General features: G+C 42.8%; 1 protein-coding gene and 1 long non-coding RNA gene across 2 annotated transcripts; one reads left to right on the top strand and one right to left on the bottom strand.

The window, feature by feature from the left end:
* Positions 1–3,841: 3,841 nt before the first annotated feature.
* LOC120731479 (CCN family member 1-like) lies at positions 3,842–8,033 on the bottom strand. Its single transcript, XM_040028493.1, has 5 exons — positions 7,292–8,033; positions 6,942–7,155; positions 5,387–5,734; positions 5,015–5,217; positions 3,842–4,921 (listed from the first exon to the last, which is right to left on the bottom strand). Exons 1-5 carry the CDS (start codon positions 7,358–7,360, stop codon positions 4,631–4,633), a joined length of 1,125 nt encoding a protein of 374 aa, XP_039884427.1. The 5' UTR covers positions 7,361–8,033; the 3' UTR covers positions 3,842–4,630.
* A 2,014-nt stretch (positions 8,034–10,047) lies between these two features.
* LOC120731504 lies at positions 10,048–12,470 on the top strand. Its single transcript, XR_005695379.1, has 3 exons — positions 10,048–10,554; positions 10,821–10,871; positions 11,729–12,470. It is a non-coding gene; the product is annotated as an uncharacterized LOC120731504 (long non-coding RNA).
* Positions 12,471–21,533: the final 9,063 nt, after the last annotated feature.

Genomic DNA, 21,533 nt, shown 5'->3' with positions numbered 1-21,533 from the left:
ATATAAATAGTAGACAACAGGAATAAATAACAAGCAGGAGAAATATATTTATCTAGCTGGATATTGTATCTGATGTCAAATGTATAGAAATCATACATATACCAACAAGACTGTACATCACTGTCAGCGTCTGTTTTCATTCAAAGGCTTTATGGCTTTAATACCTGGTGGGCCGGTCTCTAGGCCAATGTTCTGTCCCAGTCCAGCCCTGCGCACAACACGCAGTGAGTTAATCTGAGAAGGTGCATTCAAAAATAAATGGCCGGGCCAGCGCTGCACATCGCAAATCAGCTCGCATACACACATTAGTTGTGCCGCTTCTTAATGACGGTATCTTAGCTAACAACCCCAACTACCAGATTCAACTTGTAATTGGCTAAAAACAACTTCGCCTACCGGTGAGAGGGACGTTGCTAGCTGACAGTTTTTTCAAGCGATGTTGAAATTTCCACATTCCAACACTTCAAATGCTTCAGCAGCTGTTCGCTCAGCGCAGCATCAGCACCGCGGAAATACACGGATACATCCGTAGACTCAGGACAGAATTCACAATGTGTTTTTGGGACTTTCAGGTGTTTGGACCAAAGTTTTTTTTCTGATCAAACCAGAAAGCTTTAATGAGCAGCTGGATTTGTCTCTCGTTGACTGGTTGGACACAGAGGACATCGAAATGCAGCTGAATGAACTGAAAAGCTCGACTCTGTGGGGTCAAAGTTTGCAGAACTACGAGCACAGCTGGAATCCACAGCTGTGCGTGTTCATGGAGCTGCATGTTCACCTGCTGGACATCACTACCTGACAGGTTTAACTGTCTTCAGTTAAACCTGTCAACCTGTCAACCTCCTTATTGACAGTGTTTGGCTCTACATGTCTGTGTGAGCAGATTTTCTCTCACACGAGTCCTCAGGTATCCGTCTGAACGCTGGACACTCAGAGACCAGAGATCACATTAACATGTGTGTCTCTGTATTAACAAACATGCCATATTGGCCCAGTTTATTTTTCTTATCATTGTTGTGAGGAGACCATAAATAGCATTTGCATTTTCTGTTGTACAGTTCATTTGCTGTTATGGATAAAAAGTCTTTTTTTGTTTCAAAATAGCTGATAACTATTCGCTGACAGCTGCCAACATCTGCGAACATATATAATTCTATAAAGTGGTTCTATATAGTGTGTAACTGTTAGTATAGAGCGTTATTAAATTTATTGCTAATGCAGTCATATGGCACACTGATTTCTGAGGGAATTTTAGATGCACTCCTCATCAGAAAGGTTGCCGACCCCTGATTTACTGAGAGAGATGAGCTCAAAGTGTAGCCAACAAGCTCCTCTGTCACAGGTGAAACTCCAACACGACCACTAAAAGGCATATTTTGTGGTACTCTGTTGCACTTTATACATGTTCATAAATCACACCAACACTTGAGCCAGTTTCTGAAACAGAGAAGCTTCAGACTACATCAATGATGTCACTCACCCTTAAAGAAGCAATCTCAATGGTTGAGTTCATTTCAGTTTCATTTATATAGCACCAAATCAGAGGTAAAGTAAAGACCCTACAATAACATTATTATGAAAAAGGATGTTGTATATTTCAAACTGCTCTTGTAAGTAATCCTCCTTTCCTCAGATCTTCCTTCCTGTTTGCCAGATGCTCTCAGGGCCTGAGGTAAACACAGAGGCAGCATACTGAGCATTGTAACTAATGTAACAATATAATCGTATTAGAGACATTACATTACAGAGACATATCAGCCTAGTTTGGGAGTCACCGCACCTAGTGCTCCAAATATATATATATATTGATATAATATATACCAGATCCTTGTAGGAATATTCATAATATCCTATACATTCTATATCACTGGGTTTATAATTACTTCCTTGGTGGTGTGTATATATATTCACCTAAACACCAGGATGACTCTTAAACAAAGCAGCAGTTAATTGTTGTCAGGGGCCACCAGCTTTAGTGTATAACAACTCGGATCATTTACCTGAGTTTACGCCAGACAAACAGTGCAGGTAGACAATTGTCGTCATCTAGAGGCACTGAACAGCGAAGTGGATGGTAAGGAAGTCTCCATGGCGAGAAGGCATTTATGTACCGTATGTTTCTTTCTGCAGCTCAATTTTATTCTTATTTGTCATTGGTAATTTTACATGGTTATATCTACACAACACAGATATGCCTACTTAAACAATAATTAATAATTGTAATAATAATTGTACTGCCCAATGCAAGCATGTATGTATGTAAACAGAACTGGTGCTAAAACAGAACCCTGTGGAACTCCATAATTAGCCTGACTGTGTGAACCTGACTCCCCATTTTTATGAATATCTATATTTATAGATTTAATCTATTAGATATGATTCAAACCAGCATGGTGCCTTTAATATGTACAGCAGTAGGACCAGTAGTATTCCCATTAGGACAAATTTGCACTAGACCCACACCCAGTATTGATGTGCAGCACATGCAGCCCAATTAAACTAAGACAAAATAACCAAAACCCTTTTCTAGTTCAGTTGATCATGGTCAGGACTACAGAGTTGGCCAACATGTAACTCACCAGTAGTTCTAATGATAGCCAATAGATCACTGTGTTCCACTCTCCCCTCAGAATGAGGCACAGGCCGGGGTGAGGAATGTAGTAGTCCACCGTAATGTTTGTGCTAAAGAGCCAACACTGCACGAGGACATGAGCAGAGGTGGGACGTAACAAGGTATTTATACTATAACTATATGATACTTTCTACTTTAAGTAGAATCTTCAGGTGTTTGTACCTTACTTAAATATTTATTGAAGTGCTCTATTGTGCTCATAGTATGAGGTCTTTAAGAAAAGGTGGGGCCTGGTTTTTGAAGACCTTGTAATGAGGAGAAAGACTTTAAAGTCTGTTATGGATTTAACACGGAGCCAGTGAAGAGAAGTCGATATGGGCGACATATGTTGTCTCTTTGTTGTTGTGTCGGTACTCATTGCTGCACTTTGGATCAACAGAAGAAGCTTTTAGAAGAAGGTGTAAATAACGTTACAGTAGTCCAGTCTAGAAGCAAAAACAAACGAGTTTTACAGAGCCACTCTGAGACAATGTTTGTAGAATGAGTGAGTGACCAAGATCTCACCAGTAGTTCTGTTGATAGCAGCCAATAAGCCACCATGTTCCTCTCTCCTCTCAGAAAAAGGCACAGGCCAGGTGAGGAATGTGGTAGTCCACTGCAATGTTTGTGCCCAAGAGTCAACCAGAAGCTTGTGTAAGGACCTGAGGTGAGGTGGGAAGTAATGCACAGATACTTTGTTGCTGTACTTAAGTTGAGTTTTCAGGTATCTTTTGATATCTGGTGAATATTTATCTTTTGACAACTTTTTACATTTACTCCGTTTTAAATAACTTTCTTTACTTTTTACTTCTTACATTTTCAAAACTCGTTACTTTAGGTTTACTGCATTTTGAGGGAAGTTATTATTTTACATCATTATGTACCAACCAAATGGTGGGAACAATAGTGCATAAAAGACAATCCTATTGGTGTACGAATCTTTAACCTTAGCTTGGAATTGCTATCAGAAGAAAATTTGTTTAAAACATGGATCATTTTAAAGCAGGAGGAGCTAAAACAGCAACTGGGAATCCTGCAAAGCAACAAGAGACGAAGAATGGTTGAAATTTGCAGAACAACCTTTAACCTTTGCTTACTTGGACACACTGCATTTTTCACAACACTAATGGAATAATTAGAAACATTTTAATTCATATTGCTTCATTTTATGCTGTGGAACCTTCACCCAGCATAACATCACCTCAAACTTTTGTTTACCATAAAGACACATCACAGGTTAAGTTTTTATTTGACGTACAGGAGTTTACAACCAATAAACTTCTAATACACAAGTGACACGTGTCAAATATGAAGCTTTAAGAACCAAACATGTATTTATTATATGTACACAGTGATAGACACACGTTAAAAAACACAACGGTATCACACCTCGAAAAATGAGGTGATCCTCGAATATTCTCACTCCACAACTAAGAGTGAAGTCTGTATAGCCTGTAGGATTTTAATCAATATACCAAAGTAGCATAATAAGCACAGTCTGTAAACTCCTTTCTGAAAGCCTGTCGCTGTAAAACAGACACATCTCACACATTTCCCCGTCAGTACTTGTACGAGAAACAGGTGGACTGTATCAAGCACAATCCATGTGAACCAACAATCGATGCCACTGCTCCTCAGCATTTTAAAACGTGGTGAAGAACAAAGATGCATGTCTTTGATAACCATTACTTCCTGTTAATATGCCTGTTAAAAAGCCTTCTTTATGTTTGACAAGTTGTCGTGTCACCCTCTGCGGAAAAGAAAACAAAGTTGAAAATAAATTAAAGTTTCAGTTAAAGCTCTCGGCCTACACTGTGGCATAGCAGTCACACTGTTTTGTGTCGTCCTCGAGACTGCATAGGACGCTGGAGAGGCACCGCCTGTAGCGTGGACAAAGTGACATCATCATGACAGCAAGCTTGAAGTGCAAGCGAGCGGACTCCTTTCCCACCCAGCGGACAGACATTGAGGCAGTGAGTTTAGCGAGGGGGAGGTGCAGAGTCCGCTGATAAGTCAGCATCAGTCTCTGAAAGTGTGGATGTCATTGTAGAGGTTGACGGAGGTGCTGGGGTGATAGGTGTGTTTACCACAGCTCGTACCGCAGCTGCAGCGCTGGATCCACATTACATTGTAGAGGATGTCTCCACTGGGGCAGTGGAAGCGGAGCTGCACGGTGCGAGAGAGAGACGGGGCGCAGCAGCGGCCGTCGGTGCAAGTCCCACAGGTCCGAGGCCGATATCGCTGAGCTGTAGAGCATCCACCAAAGGTGATGCTGACTGGCTCGTGTGGGCGGAAGGTTCGCTGACATTTCTTCCAGGATGACAGAGACAGCCACAGTTAAATAACAAATCTCAGATGTTCCTATCGGCATTCTACATCCATCTCCATTTGAGTATACACTACCTTCTTAGTTATGGGAAGCTGCAGGTCACAGTGCTGGATCTGGCACAGTCTGGTTTCTCTGACTAGCTGACAGTCTGGGTTGTGATTGGTCACACGACTTGAAATGCCCATCCCACATGTGGCAGAGCACTGGGTCCACTCAGTGGTCTGTGGGAAACACTGGGGCTCATGTAAGACCTCAGAGAGGGGGAACGCTGCGATCTCTGCGTGAGAGCACAATACAGCAATGAAGTCATGGATGCCAGCAGACAATAGTTACCTTGTGAGTTACTTCTTGGAGTTCTTGAGGGTTTTGTGAATATTTCACATCAATAAAGTCATCAACTTATTTGAGAGTGCTGCTCTGATGATTTACGGTATTTTCAACTTTACCTCTGAATGTATCTGCTCCGCTGGCAGCTGGGAGGGGATTCTGTCGCTGGACTGGCAGCAAAGGACTGATGTGGTTTGGGTGCAGCTGGCTCTCTGTTGGCTCACTCAGCTCCTCGCTGATGCTGTTGTCATCATCGCACACCCATTCTTCACAACAGCCACCCTCGGGCTGCGCCAGCCGGGGCTTTGAGCATCGCCACCGAGGCAGGGGCACTTGGTAGGGACAGAGGGGCATGCAGCCCACCACACCATTCATGCAGGTGCACTGGTGCTGGCAAACGGGCTGGAAGTCCTCACCATGCTGGTACACTCGCCCATTGAATGCACAGGGTACGCCATGAGCTTCAGCTGACATAGAAAACAGGAAACTGAGCTGTTAGCAGACACTTTTGAACTTCATGGAAGGATACGGCAAAAACGTAATGAGTCTGTTTGCTGCGTTTTTGTGTTTTTACCTCTCACTTTGTATGTTGTATAGCTTTTTACGTCTCGCTCACAGGAAACACTGCTGATGAACTACCATTTTGGCTTTTCCATGCTTTCCCTCTGTTGTTTATCTATGTAACATGTGTTGAGGCCATCCTCTAAACACAGATGCTGTCAGCTGCCTCATAGTTCACCATTTTCCATTTTCGTTTCCATGCTAAAGCCACTTTTCTAGCCGAAGACTCAGAGTGTTGCTTTGTGTGTATTATAGTGGCAGAAGCTTCACAACAGGAATACTGTTAGCGTTATCACGTCTGCAGCTTTGATGCTAACATCAACCAATAATCAAGCAGTGGCTGTGTGTTAATGTGCTGCTGTGTCACTTTTTATGCTTTAGTGCAAATCAAACTGACTTTTTATTTCCCTGAAGGTACATAAAACGGTCAAGATCCATGGAATTAAAAAAAACACATACTCATAAAATCTGCTCAACCTTTTACTTTTCTTCACACCAGGCCAGCTGAGCAGTCAAAGAAAAGGTTTCTTATGGAGGACGAGCTAACACAAAACATTTCTGACTGGAGGTCAAAAGAGATGCTGAAGCAATGTATTGCAAAAAAAGAATAATAAATAAGCATGTAAACATTATCTAGTAAAGTTAACCTGACTAACCTGTAAGTGAGCCTAATATTGGCCCTTCAGCTAAGACGTCATACTCTAGAGAAATACACCAAGAAATCAAATGGATTTCCTATCAGGGAGATTTCATGCTTTTTGAACAGTTTAATGCTCGTCTGTACTCATCCCACAGTACAGATTCATAGCACCCTTTATTTCAAATAAATGTTTGCATTCCTGCCTTTTCATTTATTTATTTTCCAGCTAGACCTTAAGCAGCTCCTCCAGAGCCATTAGAGTCATTACATAAAAGTGTCCAGAGTTCCTTTAAAATGCATCTGCAGGGTGTTTGTGGACAGTTGCTCTGTAATCTCAACAGTGTGCATCTACCCTTGCTGTCTGATTCTTGGTACAGGAGCTGTGTTTTTGTTTGTAGCTTTTGTTCCAACATCAGAATAATTATTCCTTTAATGATTTGAAGCTGTGAGCTTTCAATAAACTCCTTGCTCACCTTGACACAGTCCTCTCTCTGGGTTTCCTCCAGCCCCCAGATGGCAGTGCAGCCCCTTGATGTGATCACAAGGTTCTGTCGTGCTGCAGTCCTCATTAAACTGCCGAGCACAAACTTTGCAGCAGCCACAGTCGTCAGTTACATGACTGACGCCGGGCAGGCACAGTGGAGGCGAGGGGGGGCAGGAACATTCAGCTGGGCATGCACTGTCTACCTAAATACCAGGGTCAGAGGTCAGCTCAGACTGATTTTTATTTATTTATTTTTTAAAACGGTAATCAAAATGTTATCTAAAATAACTATATGGAAGATCACAGAAATAAAAAGCATTTAAAGCCACAGAAACTCACCATTACTGCAGCTCTGCCCAGCATAAACAGGGTGAAGAAGATCCGCTGCAAAGCAACAGGACAAAGCATCCTGATCCCAGCAAATAAAGCAAGCAAACAAAAAGTAGGCTTTCACATCCAGATTCCCAAGAGGAAAGAAGTTATTTTTGCAGCTCCAGGATGAAAAGTATCCAGAGGTGAGTTTGGCACCCAGAGGTAAATTTGCCTGTGCCTCTCCAGCAGCGTCTTGGTGTGAGCGTGGCTCAGCTCTACTTCAGTCAGAGGTTTCTCTCTGCACTTATAGACACACATGCCCCTGCCCTGTGACATCATTACCGCGCCTCTCAGCAGAGCGTCCAGAGAGAGGAGGAGGAGGTGTGAAACACTTACAGATGTGTTAACGTCACAGTGTAATTATGGATGAGTCAAGGTGTCATTAAAGGTGTCACCAGGAAAACCCTGGTTTACAAGAGCTGCTAAATCCTGGTTAAACTGCTTGTAGTTTTCAGACTGTGTGAAAATCGTTAGTTTTCTATGCATGAACACGCTAGAAAGGAAACAGCAGAGGACATACTTAGCACATGAAAAAAAGAAGGCAGTGGTTGGACAGGTGTAATGGAAAACTTAAGGAGGGAATCCCGCTCAGTGAGGCTCAGAATGATTAACTGTGAGAATGGAGAAACTCCCTGTAAACAGCTCTCTTCTACACTGAAGGACAATGTGCTCAGAACATCCTGTGTTCCCTCCGTCTCTTTCCTAATGGGCAGCATTCCAGGAAACACAGGCTTATCCTCGTGTTCCCATGATTGGCAGGAAAAACTCTGCATTCCCATTGTCACCGTGGTGGCACGTAAAGAGTGTTTTGCTGGAGAGCAGGAAAGTCCTTGCATTAAGTTGGCCTAGGCTGTCAAGAAACATGGGAAACTTAATTTGGCTTTCGATAAGACTGCTGAAGGTCTCTGGCCTGTTCCTTAAAAGCAGCACTGTGCAAAAGTCCACGATCGTCCCCTTAACTCTTTACATTTTGCACCTCACAGTTTAGTTTGTGAAGCCACTTAACACTGAGCTATGAATGTTTCAAGCCTTACAAAGACACTTAACTCAAGGGATGAACCGGTGTTGTGTCTACACGTAACAGACTATTTTAAATTGTATATACTTTGGACGGTGGGAGGAAGGCTTCCTCCCACCGTCCAAAGAATGGCAGTTAGTGGGGATAGGTTAATTGGTTAATCCAAATTGCCCATAGGTGTGAATGTGCGAGTGAACGTGAGCGCGAATGGTTGTCTGTCTCTGTGTGTTAGCCCTGCGACAGACTGGCGACCTGTATACCCCGCCTCTCGCCCTATGACAGCTGGGATAGGCTCCAGCGCCCCCCGCGACCCTGAAAAGGATAAGCTGAAGCGAACGGACAGACGGACGGATCTATACTTTGTTACTTGCAGCCTGTGACAAAAGCACGTCTACAAATAACATGACAAGGATAACACAATTCTGAAATAGCATATACATATCTTGGCATGGTGTGCAGTGTGTCCTTACAAAACTTGAGGAAACTGGACACGCGGAGGACAAAAGAAGAAGCAGGTAAAAAGGTAAGCTATAACAAAAACTTTCAATCCTTGGCAGAGCCTCGACTATTGTGATTAGCCTGTTCTATTGATTCCTGTCGTGCATTTACAGCTACACTTTTTTTGAGAGTGAGAGAAAAACACTCATCCCCTGAACATAAAGAATAATGACGAAGAAGAAAAATGTCTCAGCATTTTATTTTTTTCTATTTCTAGGCACCACATTGTAATTCACATGTAATTCACCACACAATAGCATAAATGTGAGCAACGTCAGCCACTTATGTAGGTTGTGTTCTAGGCTCTACAAGAGTTCCCCACAGAACTCTGATTCAGTCCTGAGACATAGAACATGGATGAATGGGTGAATGAGACATATCACATCTATCACATCTATCACTCCCAGCATGTAAAGCGCGTTGAGCATCATTAGACCCGGTTTACTTGCAATATTTAACATGGAGAAGAAAGGCTGCTGAAACATCCACAAAGACTCCTTTCATTCCTGCAGTGGACTACTTTCACTCCTGCTCTCAGGAAGGAGGTCCAGGTGTCTCAGGACCAGCTTTGACCCTGGTGCCAGACACCTGAACTGTGACCCAGCCTGATCACATCCACATGAAACAGCCATGAACTGTCACTCAGTGCAGCTGCTTGCTGGCAGTTATCACTCTTCCATCTGCTAATACTCCACATGCCTATGAAGTTTATGTCATCTTTGGAGGATGCTTTCATTCTTAAACTAGCACAGTCCACTGCAGCTCCTATATTATAGTTATGCATGCAAATATATTTTTACTGCTTCACTTATCTTGTAATTCTGTTTACCGAAATGACCAAGACATTTCAAGGTGTCAAAGATTTCACATTCAGGCGTGATTTGAAGACTCACCCAAGCCTCCCACAGCCCACCCTGAGAGCTTCATCAGATCTGAGCATGCTGCAGTGAGCCAGCCTGTGGCCTTCAGCGCTCTTCCTAACAGCAGGCATTGCAGCTTCAGACTGAAGCAGTCATGTTACTGTGTGCAGCATCAAATCAAACACAGTGTCCCGACTTATGCAAGCAGCCACCCAGACAGCCCGGCCAGCTGGCTTGTAAAACAACTGGGACGCTGAGCAGCAATGGGAAAGAGGAGGGGGGGGAAGCACCTTGCTGGGCAGCAGCAGGGAGGTGAGCAGTAGTCTGGATTCTTGGCATTCCTGGCCCACAAAGCCAGGATGTGTGCACTGGCCATGATGTGCATCGGACACTGATGCAGGAGCAGGAGGAGTTGAGGGTGGAGAGGTTGCCAGTTTGGCAGCCTGCTGCCCTGACTGTGTGCCAACCATTGTTTGTCAGCCAGGCAAACTTTTCCAGACCACATGGAGGTCAGGAGTCATCAGGGATTTGTTTGTTTTCTCAGTTCAATATCTGACACCAACCACCAGCCTAACTTCCTATCAACTCCTCCAACAAGTCAGTTTTCCTGCATGAATCAAGCAAGGCAGCACGAATGAATCCATGTCCAGCTGTCATTTTCTATCCTGATATTTTTAGATTCTTTCAATGTGAGACTTCCTGGAAATCTGGCAAACCAAATGGCACAGAATGAGTGGGGGTCACAGTTTCGAAGCAAACAGGAAGTATGTGCAGGATACGTGTGGAGGTGCTGTTGCTTCTGACCACAGCGAAACAAGAAAGACACAACAGGGACCCAGACAGGACCCACAGCAGTGAGTGGATTAGATAGAATTTATATATGTGAAAACTCTGCCCCTCTCACCTGGTGAGGGGCGATATGTATATGGTCTCAGTTTTCTGAGAATTTAATTTTAATTGAGCATTACAGAATATTAACCAAAAATATTAAACACCCCCCCCACATAAAAGCCTCAGGATGCAGGATGCAAGTTTTCACATAACTCCACCATTAAATAGAATATTTGCAATGATTTCTGCAGATGGGTTGTCACTGTTGTTCCCACTTCTTCTTTTTCAGATGTCTGGGTTCGACGTAACCGTTCACATTTTGTGCTACAACATGAAAATGGTAAGAAAAGAGCACACATGAATTTTACATTTTCCCACAACATGTGGTAGCTGGTAAGTGGCTGAAGGACACTAGTGACATTGTTTGAGACATTGATGGTCATTAAGTGAAACACAGAAGTTTAGTGGAGGTGACCAATGTGAAATGTCTTTATAACCTAAAGCTAGCATTTTATGTCTGGTGCCTGTCTTATCAAAATAATCTTCCAGTTCAAAACATATGAAACATATTTTTGTCATTAATCCAAAAGCCCAAGTGAAGTGGTTCCATAGTGTTGTGGTCTACACAACAACATTTGCCCAACATGTAAAAGGTTCCTGTTTCAAAACTGAGACGAGACACAAATCCCTTGGGGGTTACATCAGAAAGAGCAGTCAGTGTAAAAGGGAAAGAAAATCATCTGATGTGGTGAACCATGAGGGAGCAGCTGAAAGAACTTCAGTCCTAAAGCCTGCAGAAAAACCCACTGGCTGTTTTGTTGAGGGGCTAACTTGTGGAATTGGGATCTTCATCCCAATCTCACATTTGTAGCAGTTTATTCTGCCCCTAACTACCTTTCATGAACTGGTGTACGCTTTTATAGTACCAAAGTACTATATATGTTATATAATATAGTGCCAAAAACCCCCCACATTATTATTTTGGGCAATTTATATATAATTTCTTAGTTTTTACCTCCTTAATTTCTTTTTACATTCATTCATTACAGGCTACAGGATTTAGAAGCTGCTGGATCATGATTTAATAGAAGTTAAACTCTTCATCTAACAGCGTTTGATAAAACAGGAAATGACCATTAAAGTAACTGAATAAAAGTTAATGAAAATGTGGGCTACTCCTCCATGTGGTGTCTGCAGGTGTGGCTGTCCTGCAGCTGTATACAAAAGACAGTCATGGTTCAGCTGGCAGCTGCCCAGGAACCAGGACAGAGGGAAGCTGTGGTCTGCACATTCCTCCTCAGCATCTAATAGCAGTGATGACAGCGGGGAGCACAGAGCACTAGCAATAACCTGGCCATTGTGCGTCTGACATGAGCAGGTGTGCTGCAGCTCCTGATGGTCCCACCCCTTCCTCATGGTGCATAGAGAATGCAGCGAGTGGATTTAATCAATTAGTTTTCCTGGGTGCTGTGACTCAACAGCTTCTCTGTGGGCTGTATGTGTAGTCTCCGATGTCTTTAAATTGAGTAACTTACCCTTTTATTAGGTTATATAAACTGGGCAAAAATGAGTGCTTCTCATCGTATCAATGCATAAATAATAAAGAGGATCACCAGGAGCAAATAAGCCCAGAGGGAACTGCTTTTTTTGTACTGCATTCATGCTATTGACTCATTTAAACCTACTGATCAGGTTCAAAACCTGAACTTCACAATATAAAAACAAATTAATCAATAAAAATAAAATAACAGAACAATGGTTCCTTAACTTTTGTCATATATACAGTACTGTGCAACCACCTAATACTGAACAGAATTTGCAAAAAAGCAAGGCATCAACCAGTGTTTAATCTATGCATAACAAGCAGCTTGGCAAGAAAAAGAAACCATCCATCTTCTTCCGCTTTATCCGGGGCCGGGTCTCGGGGGCAGCAGCCTAAGCAGAGAAGCCCAGACCTCCCTCTCCCCAGCCACCTCCTCCGGCTTATCCGGGGGAACACCAAGGCGTTCCCAGGCCAGCCGAGAGATTTAGTCTCTCCAGCGTGTCCTGGGTCTGCCCCGGGGCCTCCTCCCGGTGGGACGTGCCCAGAACACCTCACCCAGGAGGCGCCCAGGAGGCATCCTTGTCAGATGCCCGAACCACCTCAGCTGACTCCTAAAGAAAAAGAAACCCCTTTTATTTTTAGATAATTTGTTATTAGCAGCCTGTCACAAAAAAACATTTTAGTTTTTTTTAATTGTGTTGTCTCAGTTTTAATTGTCTCAAATTGCGTGAGCAAACAGCAAAGGTAGGGGAGTGGCCAGTTGCATTAAGATATTTAATTGGGCAATACAGAGTCAGTAATGACAATGAACAAATGGGCTGCTGTCAGTCCTTGTACGGCCGGTGTACAGCAGCCATTCAGGCCGCCATCGGCCCAAAAGTGTGTTGGTCCACCGGCAAAGTGCCCAGGAAATGCCCTGTGTCCCAGATTAACAGTCCAATCACTAAGTATCTGCAGAGGGTCAAGCAAGTCCTTATAGTCAGCTGAACAGTGAGAAGAAGATCGGGGCTATCAACACCTACGCCCTGCCGTGCCTGTCAGATACCCTGCTGGGATAATAAGCTGGCCACTAACATCAAAACCAGGAAGCTCCTGACCATGCATGGAGTCAGTACCACAGTCCAGGATGAGACAACGAACATCCACGAGTACATCAGGGAAGATGTAGAAGATTAGAGGCACTAATCATGGCAGCAAAGGAAAAAGCTCTAAGTACAAGTGCCATAGAGGCTGGGGTTTGGGGGCAGGATGCAAGACGCTACCAGGCAGGGCATACATGGAACGCCATAATCAATAGTATACAGAAACATCTGAGCTGAGTATGGCCTGGAAGTCCTGAGGTCAAAATGGTAGACGTGGTCGAGAACGACCGAGCTCAGATCCTGTGGGACTTCCAGACAAGTAGAGGAAGACGACCACTGTGTGTAGACATAGCGATACTGAATAACAGCGACATCAGGAAGAAGGAACATGAAGAGCTGGAGAAGTACCAAGGACTCAGAGAGGAGCTCGAGAAGATGTGGAGGGTGAAGGTAACAGTGGTCCTGGTGATAATAGGAGCACTTGGTGCAGTGACCTTACAAGCTAGGTGAGTGGCTCCAGCAGATCCCAGGAGCAACATCAGAGATTTCTGTCCAGAAGAGCGCAGTCCTAGGAACAGTAAAAAATTCCCAGTGAAAGACCCTCGAGCTCCCACGGCTCTGGCAGAGGACCTGAGCTTGAAGGATAAAGACCATCCGAAGGGGTGAGAGGGGACTTTATTCATACATGTATATAACCGGAGAGGGAAAGGAAAAAGTTAAATAGACTGGTAGCTCTGTCCTGACCAGTATCCTAGACCACATAGAGTAGGTGGGCTAGAGGAAGATGTTAGCCAAGATAATGTCCATTAGGGACAACACCTCTCACACCCTGCATGACTGTCAAGGCCCTGAGCAGCTCCTTCAGCAGTGACTGTTACAGCAGCACAATACCCACAAAGGATAAACACTGTTAAAAATCCATGAGTATTATTATCGCTCCCACTGCACGTTATGTACACATAACCAAAAAAAAGTCCTGGTGTATTTTCCTACATCGTCATTATTCCATCCACTGTGCAATGCACCAGTACCACTGGCAGCAAAACAGCCCCACAGCATTATGCTGTCACCACCATCCTTGACTGTTGGTGTTCTCACCTTTATTCCTGCAAACATACCTCTTGTTATTGTGGTCAAACAGCTCAAGCTTTGTCTTGTCTGATCCTTTGGCTTGTCCATGTGGGCAGATGAAAATTTTAGACAAGTTCGAAGGTGCTGATTTTGGAGTAGGGACTACTTTTTTGGTCGGCACCCTCTCAGTCCATGGCACTGTGAGTCTTGGTGGTTCCTGGGTTGTTCACCTTAACCAGTTTCCTCTTATCTGACAGTCTGGGTCTTCTTCCAGACCTTGGGAAAATGTTGAAACTGATTTTTTAATAAGTGTGGGAGTGTGTTATTTGAGCTTCTTTGTATACTTTTGACTATGTGCAAGAAAATCCAAAATACATTTCAAATTTCAAATTGTACGCCTTTGACGTGGTATATCAAAGGTGTACGCCATAATTCAACCCTGGAAAAAGAACAATTCAAAGAAATAATCAAAAGCCCAAAATTACATGACATTCATGCCCAAGATGAAAACTTATGTAAACTTTGGATCACAACTGCATGTGAAGCTGAGCACTAACTAAAGAAGGAAAAAAGAACTTTTATCAACTGGCGAGGCAGAGAAATAAAGCTGGAAAGGATGTGCAGCAGGTTAGGGTGTTTACAGATGTACTAACAAACATTTCTTGTTGAGACTGAGAAGAGAGGCCCCGATCAATGAGCAGCAGAATGACTTCTTGCGAATCAGTAAGAGCTCTTACAGATACAACGTTTGCTTTGTGCGTGTCAACAGATAAGTACAGAGAGGAGGTGCATAATGTCTGTGAATCTAACGACAGGATATGATCAGGTGAATCAGTAGAAGCAAGACAGAATGCATGTGTGTGAATGAGACAGAGACAAGAGTGAAGCTACAAACAGTAGAGTGAAATGTGGACACGTTTAAATACTCAGAGTCAACTATCCAAAGCAACGGACAGTGCACAGAGAGGTGAAGAAGAGATCGTAGGTAGGTTGGAGTAAATGGCGATTATTAGAAAAACGTTCCTTTACGTTTGGTGTGAACAAACTCCGTAACACACTTCCACTTTTGTTTGTCAGCACTTGGGGAGCTCCAACCGCTTGGGTCTGGAATCCCAGAAAGCACTGTGCCATCCCTGCAACAGGTTTCAGGAGATACAGACAAAAAGGACTCTGGAGGAGTCACGATTCATAATGTCACAGGAGGATAGAAAAAGCCAAGCCAACCAAGTAGCAGCGTGAAAACAGAACTGAAGACACTTGCAGGATTTAGCTAAAAATGACTGAGGCCAGAACATCAAAAAATGCTGCCTCTCCCTACAGCAAACCTGAGGTTATTTGACCTGCACACTGCATATTTAGTACGCTAGAATAAACAAACTGGTATTTCAAAGGAACTTTAGTGTGGGAGCTGGCAAAGTAGCCGACTGACAGACAGTGTCCTGTTAGTGGGCAGGGGAAAGGTGGCACCACCACACAGCACTGCCTGTGATTCAGAGGGGAAAATGTTATCGCAGTAAAGCTGTAAACACAAAATGTTCCAGAGCTCCCCTACGGGAACTGGGGCACTAACACATAAAGCTCATTGTGCCCGAGGAAGCTGGAAAACCATGTACACTAAAAGAAATCAAGTCATTTTTAATGAAATGACAGCACATAAGGTATTGTACATGTGAAAAAAACAGGCCTGGCTGTATTTTGTTTCCTTTGGTGAACTAGCAGCATTACTTGTTTACTTAGTAGCTAGCAGCACGCACTAATGCCCAGTGACAAATACTCAGTGTTACTGGGAACTAAAATTAGGCATAGGTGTTTGTGCTGATATTCAACTGAACTGAGGTCATTTATTCAAAGGGCTCTTTGAAAGTCTTCAAGGTTTAGGGTGTGAAAATTTGGGACCAACCTGAATGGACAGCATGCGTTTGAAATCTGGGTTTCTGTAGCTTTAAAATACAATTTATACAATCAAATCAAGCCAAGGAAACTCACTTGTAAACAAAACAATGTTAGTATTGAAGCTATTCTTGCTTCTGCTGTTGTTGGTCCTTAAACCAGCCGTGGAGAAGAGCAAAGCTATGACACACACTGAGGAGAAACTGAGCTTTAAAAACAATCAAAGTTTTCACTGCAGCCGCTTCCTGTGTTTTTACCTTTTTTTTCACATTTCTCCCACTTCCAGCGTCTCCCAAACACCACCATCACTCACTTCCCCGTATGCTGTGGCTCTGTACAGGGGCCCATGTGCCACAAACAACCACTCTGGGACACTCTGGTTCTTTTTTGTTGTTGTCAGCCTGAGCCACAGAGAAGGCCTAAGTCATGATATGAAATGGATTTCTTTATAATGAAATGAAAGCTAATGTTTAAAAACAGTACAAGTGTCCACTAACTGTTTTTCTGACTTGAGCAAGTTTGACTTTGAGTTGAGGCCTCCTGCTCTGTCCCACATTTGTCATCTGCATTTATGAAGTGAGAAACAAAGGAAATTGTTACCTTTGACAACTTACTTAGCTCAGGTGGTAGAGCGGGTGACCTACTTACCGGAAGGTTGGTGGTTCGATCCCATTCTGCTCTAGTCTGCGTGCCAAATATCCTTGGGCAAGGGTCCATGTTGCCCACCGATGCATCCATCGGAGTATGAATGCGAGTGAATGTTAGATAGAAGCATGAAAACCCTTAGATAAAGTGCTTGTATGGTTGGGTGAATGCACGAGTTGTATAAAGTGCTTTGACTGCTCGGTGAGAGTAGAAAAGCGCTATATAAGAATCAGTCCATTTACCATGATGAAGCAATGTGATGACAAAGTTCAGTGAAACCTCATGTTGACACCTGGCATAAACCTAAATCTTGTTGCAGTCCACATGGACCGTTTCGTACAAAGACCTACTCTGCAGAAGAATGTTTTATGCTGGTTTTTTGCAGAGTTTTATTTTATGATTAAAAGGTCTTAGAGGATGTAATCTTTAAAAAAACATTCAAGTCGTAGTTTAACTGTACAAACCTCTCAGATTTCAACGTGAGTGCTTCCAGGACTTTTGGGTCAGTGCTGCACCATAGTGACCCGTACTATATTAGATAGTTTATATTAGGTTGGTTTTCCCGTTGTACCTGATGTGGCTGGATGACAGGAAATGACTTGACAATAACAAGTATGTCCTTTTACAAGTATCCTTGGCATACATGAGAAGTTTATGAGGAGTTGAGACAGAATTCATTTCCAGCCTTCCTGCATGGAGGCCAGGGTAATCAGGAAAATACGTGATCAACAAGCACTCTCTACACACGACACTGAAGACTAAACCCAGCAGTTGTGTTTGTATTAGCACTTTGATCTTATTCCCACTCTCACTGTGCAGTTCCTGCGAGTTGTCCAACTGAATCCCACGTAAAAGACAGTCCTAGGGAGGGTCAGAGACCTCTTTGTGTCTGTGTCAGCCTCTGATTTCTGGGTCAATATAGACTTCAAATGAGGCACTCTTAAGTTGTTTTTTTTGATAAATATGGTTTTATGCTTTTGATAACATAACAGGATATTAGTGGTGTAGTGCTGTTTTGTTATCTAAGTGTACTGTGGCTTCCCAACTTGTGCAGATTTGGGTTCTTTCACATATTGACAAATTCCCAGGTGCAATGTTTTGGTTGGCTTTATGTTTTTTTCACAACCTCACCACTTGCAGTCCGGAGATGGGTCATTTCTTTCCCCCTACAAGTTTGGCTTACAGTTTTCCATGTACATGTTGCCTGGAAGGAGGCGCTGCTCTAAAGACAGTGTCAGTGCAGCATAAAAAAGATCGCCCAAAAAGACTGTAAAATGAGTGAATGTAACCCTGATCTTTAAGATATGCAATGATTCATCACTACAAGTCCAATAGTAACACTGAGAAATCATGAAGTCGTTTTTGACCAGAACATATCATTCAAAGTGCAAATTAAACAAATATGTTTAATATTTGTGCATATATGCATTTGTGCAACATCTCTAAAATTAGAAATATCCTGTCTCAGAGTGATGCTGAAAAACTAGTTCATGCGTTTCTTACTTCTAGGCTGGACGACTGTAATTCACTATTATTGAGATGTCCTAACAACTCTCTAAAAATCCTTCAGTTGATCCAAACTGCTGCAGCAAGAGTCCTGACAGGGACTAGAAAGAGATGGAAGATTTCTTCCATATTGTCTTGTCTTCATTGGCTACCTGCTAAATCCAGAATCGAATATGAAATCCTGCTCCTCTTGAATAATCAGGCCCCATCTTCTTTTAAAGACCACATAGGATCGTATCCCTCCAATAGAGCCGTTCAGGCTCATCTTCTGTGCAACCAGCTCCCAGTTTGGATTCGCGAGACAGACACCTCCTCCACCAAGTTAGCGCTCCACCTGAACTGTGGACAACCTTATTCCAAAGTGGGTTGAATTCATTTTTCTCCATGAACACCCAGAACACCCCATAATGACAAAGTGAAAGAAATTTGCTTCAAATTCATCAAAAATAAAAAAATACATGTACATAAGTATTCACAGCCTTTACACAATAATATGTTGAAGCATCTTTGGCAGCAGTTACAGTCTTACATCTTTTTGAGGATGACACTACAAGCACAGCTTGGTGTGTTTTTACTCCCATTCCTCTTTACAGAACTTGAAGCTCCGTCAGATTGGATGGAAGCATCACAACCACGTGCTTCGCCCCAATCCAAGGTCCTGAGGAGGTTATCATCAAAGAGGTCTTTGGTCATTGCTGCATTCATCATTCCTGTACTTCAAATATAATCCACTTTCAATGTATGAGAATAAAATAAAGCAGGATACTTTCTCCTTGCTTCCTGCAGTAAAGCCACTTGGCTAATGGCAGTGCTAGTAGCAGCTTCTAAGAAATATTCTCCATTCCAGTGAGAGAAAATCCCAATGAGCCACTCATCATCAGCCCACCCTGACACATTAACCACAGTGATGGATGGAAACACATCATCTGGTAACACATATATGCTAAAATTAGCCATCAGCCTGCATGAAACACATTATTTCAAAGTGCTGCGGCGGGTTGAGAGATGTCCCCACCTTCATAACCTGTTGCTGTGGCCCTGCTGGAGGAAAAGATTTCACCAGTCCAGCCAAAACAAATACATAACAAGTGCATGTAAACATAAAAGAGGTTGTTGGCAATTTAAATTTTTAGACAACACAAGCAATATACAACCGAAAGTGAGCATATTTTCTGCCAAGGTGTGACATGGTGAGGCGACTTCCCTGGATTCATCCGCCAGTGTTTTAACACATTATGGTCTCAACACGTGCATTAATTTCAGTTCTGAGTCACAGTTTGGTAACGATTAAGAACCAAAAGATACTCGTTTAGGTTTCAGATCACGTTTTGGGTTTAAATGCCACTTTCTCAAAAGACCCCATCTGGCAGAAAGCCATGAAGGCTAACTTCTCTCCCATATGCAGTTATTTGTTTTTTATGACAACTCTTATAAAGAATAGTTAAAAAAAGAAAAAAAAAAAAAAGAAGAAGTTCCCTTTAACTATAAATGCTGCAGTGATGCTTTTTTCCTTCCTTTTTGCAGACAAATGCCGAGGATCAGTAGGAGCTTGGCCGGTTTTAAAGACAGTTACCTGGTGAGTGGCTACGTAAGAAAAATCAAACAAAAAGTGGAAAAAGTTCCCTGATCCTTGCAGGTCTGAGACGATCAGGTGATTTTTGTACCCCGAGGGCATCAGGGTGGATAAATGCTTTTATTCACTTTATTATCACCATCAGCTTTGAGACCCAGATTCATTTTCCAGGGCCAAAAAATACATCTAAGATCTGTTAAAAACTGCAGCCTTGTCAAGTGTCATATTCTAAAGCTAAAAAAACCACATACTGGCACCTATTCAAGTATGAAGGTAAAATTATTACTTCATTAATTACCAAATATGGTGTACAAAAACACTGTATGTGTTTTGTTTTTCTGTATGTAAATAAAGGTATTTTCAGCTTTAATTGATACAAAGTAACTATGAGTTGGTGAATAAAAACTGACCTGGAGTAAATGTTCTGATGCTTAACATTTCATGGGAAAGCAAGGCAACATAAAAGCTAGATTCAGTTTATTAGTCCCACATGTTTTTATGCTGGGACAAATCAGAATGTTAGCCTTGAAAAAATACCAAGTCACTAACTGTACTTAAAACCATGAGCCAATGAAAATTGACAGCTATATCCCACTGGAAAGAACTAGTCAGAAGTAAATATATATATACACACACACACACACACACACACACACACATCTACAGGGAGTGCAGAATTATTAGGCAAATGAGTATTTTGTCCACATCATCCTCTTCATGCATGTTGTCTTACTCCAAGCTGTATAGGCTCGAAAGCCTACTACCAATTAAGCATATTAGGTGATGTGCATCTCTGTAATGAGAAGGGGTGTGGTCTAATGACATCAACACCCTATATCAGGTGTGCATAATTATTAGGCAACTTCCTTTCCTTTGGCAAAATGGGTCAAAAGAAGGACTTGACAGGCTCAGAAAAGTCAAAAATAGTGAGATATCTTGCAGAGGGATGCAGCAGTCTCAAAATTGCAAAGCTTCTGAAGCGTGATCATCGAACAATCAAGCGTTTCATTCAAAATAGTCAACAGGGTCGCAAGAAGCGTGTGGAAAAACCAAGGCGCAAAATAACTGCCCATGAACTGAGAAAAGTCAAGCGTGCAGCTGCCAAGATGCCACTTGCCACCAGTTTGGCCATATTTCAGAGCTGCAACATCACTGGAGTGCCCAAAAGCACAAGGTGTGCAATACTCAGAGACATGGCCAAGGTAAGAAAGGCTGAAAGACGACCACCACTGAACAAGACACACAAGCTGAAACGTCAAGACTGGGCCAAGAAATATCTCAAGACTGGTTTTTCTAAGGTTTTATGGACTGATGAAATGAGAGTGAGTCTTGATGGGCCAGATGGATGGGCCCGTGGCTGGATTGGTAAAGGGCAGAGAGCTCCAGTCCGACTCAGACGCCAGCAAGGTGGAGGTGGAGTACTGGTTTGGGCTGGTGTCATCAAAGATGAGCTTGTGGGGCCTTTTCGGGTTGAGGATGGAGTCAAGCTCAACTCCCAGTCCTACTGCCAGTTTCTGGAAGACACCTTCTTCAAGCAGTGGTACAGGAAGAAGTCTGCATCCTTCAAGAAAAACATGATTTTCATGCAGGACAATGCTCCATCACACGCGTCCAAGTACTCCACAACGTGGCTGGCAAGAAAGGGTATAAAAGAAGAAAAACTAATGACATGGCCTCCTTGTTCACCTGATC

The sequence above is a fragment of the Simochromis diagramma genome, unplaced genomic scaffold (assembly GCF_900408965.1).
Source record: "Simochromis diagramma unplaced genomic scaffold, fSimDia1.1 OVJJ01000781.1, whole genome shotgun sequence".
Lineage (NCBI taxonomy): Eukaryota > Metazoa > Chordata > Actinopteri > Cichliformes > Cichlidae > Simochromis > Simochromis diagramma.
This window is presented reverse-complemented; position numbering and strand designations above follow the sequence as displayed.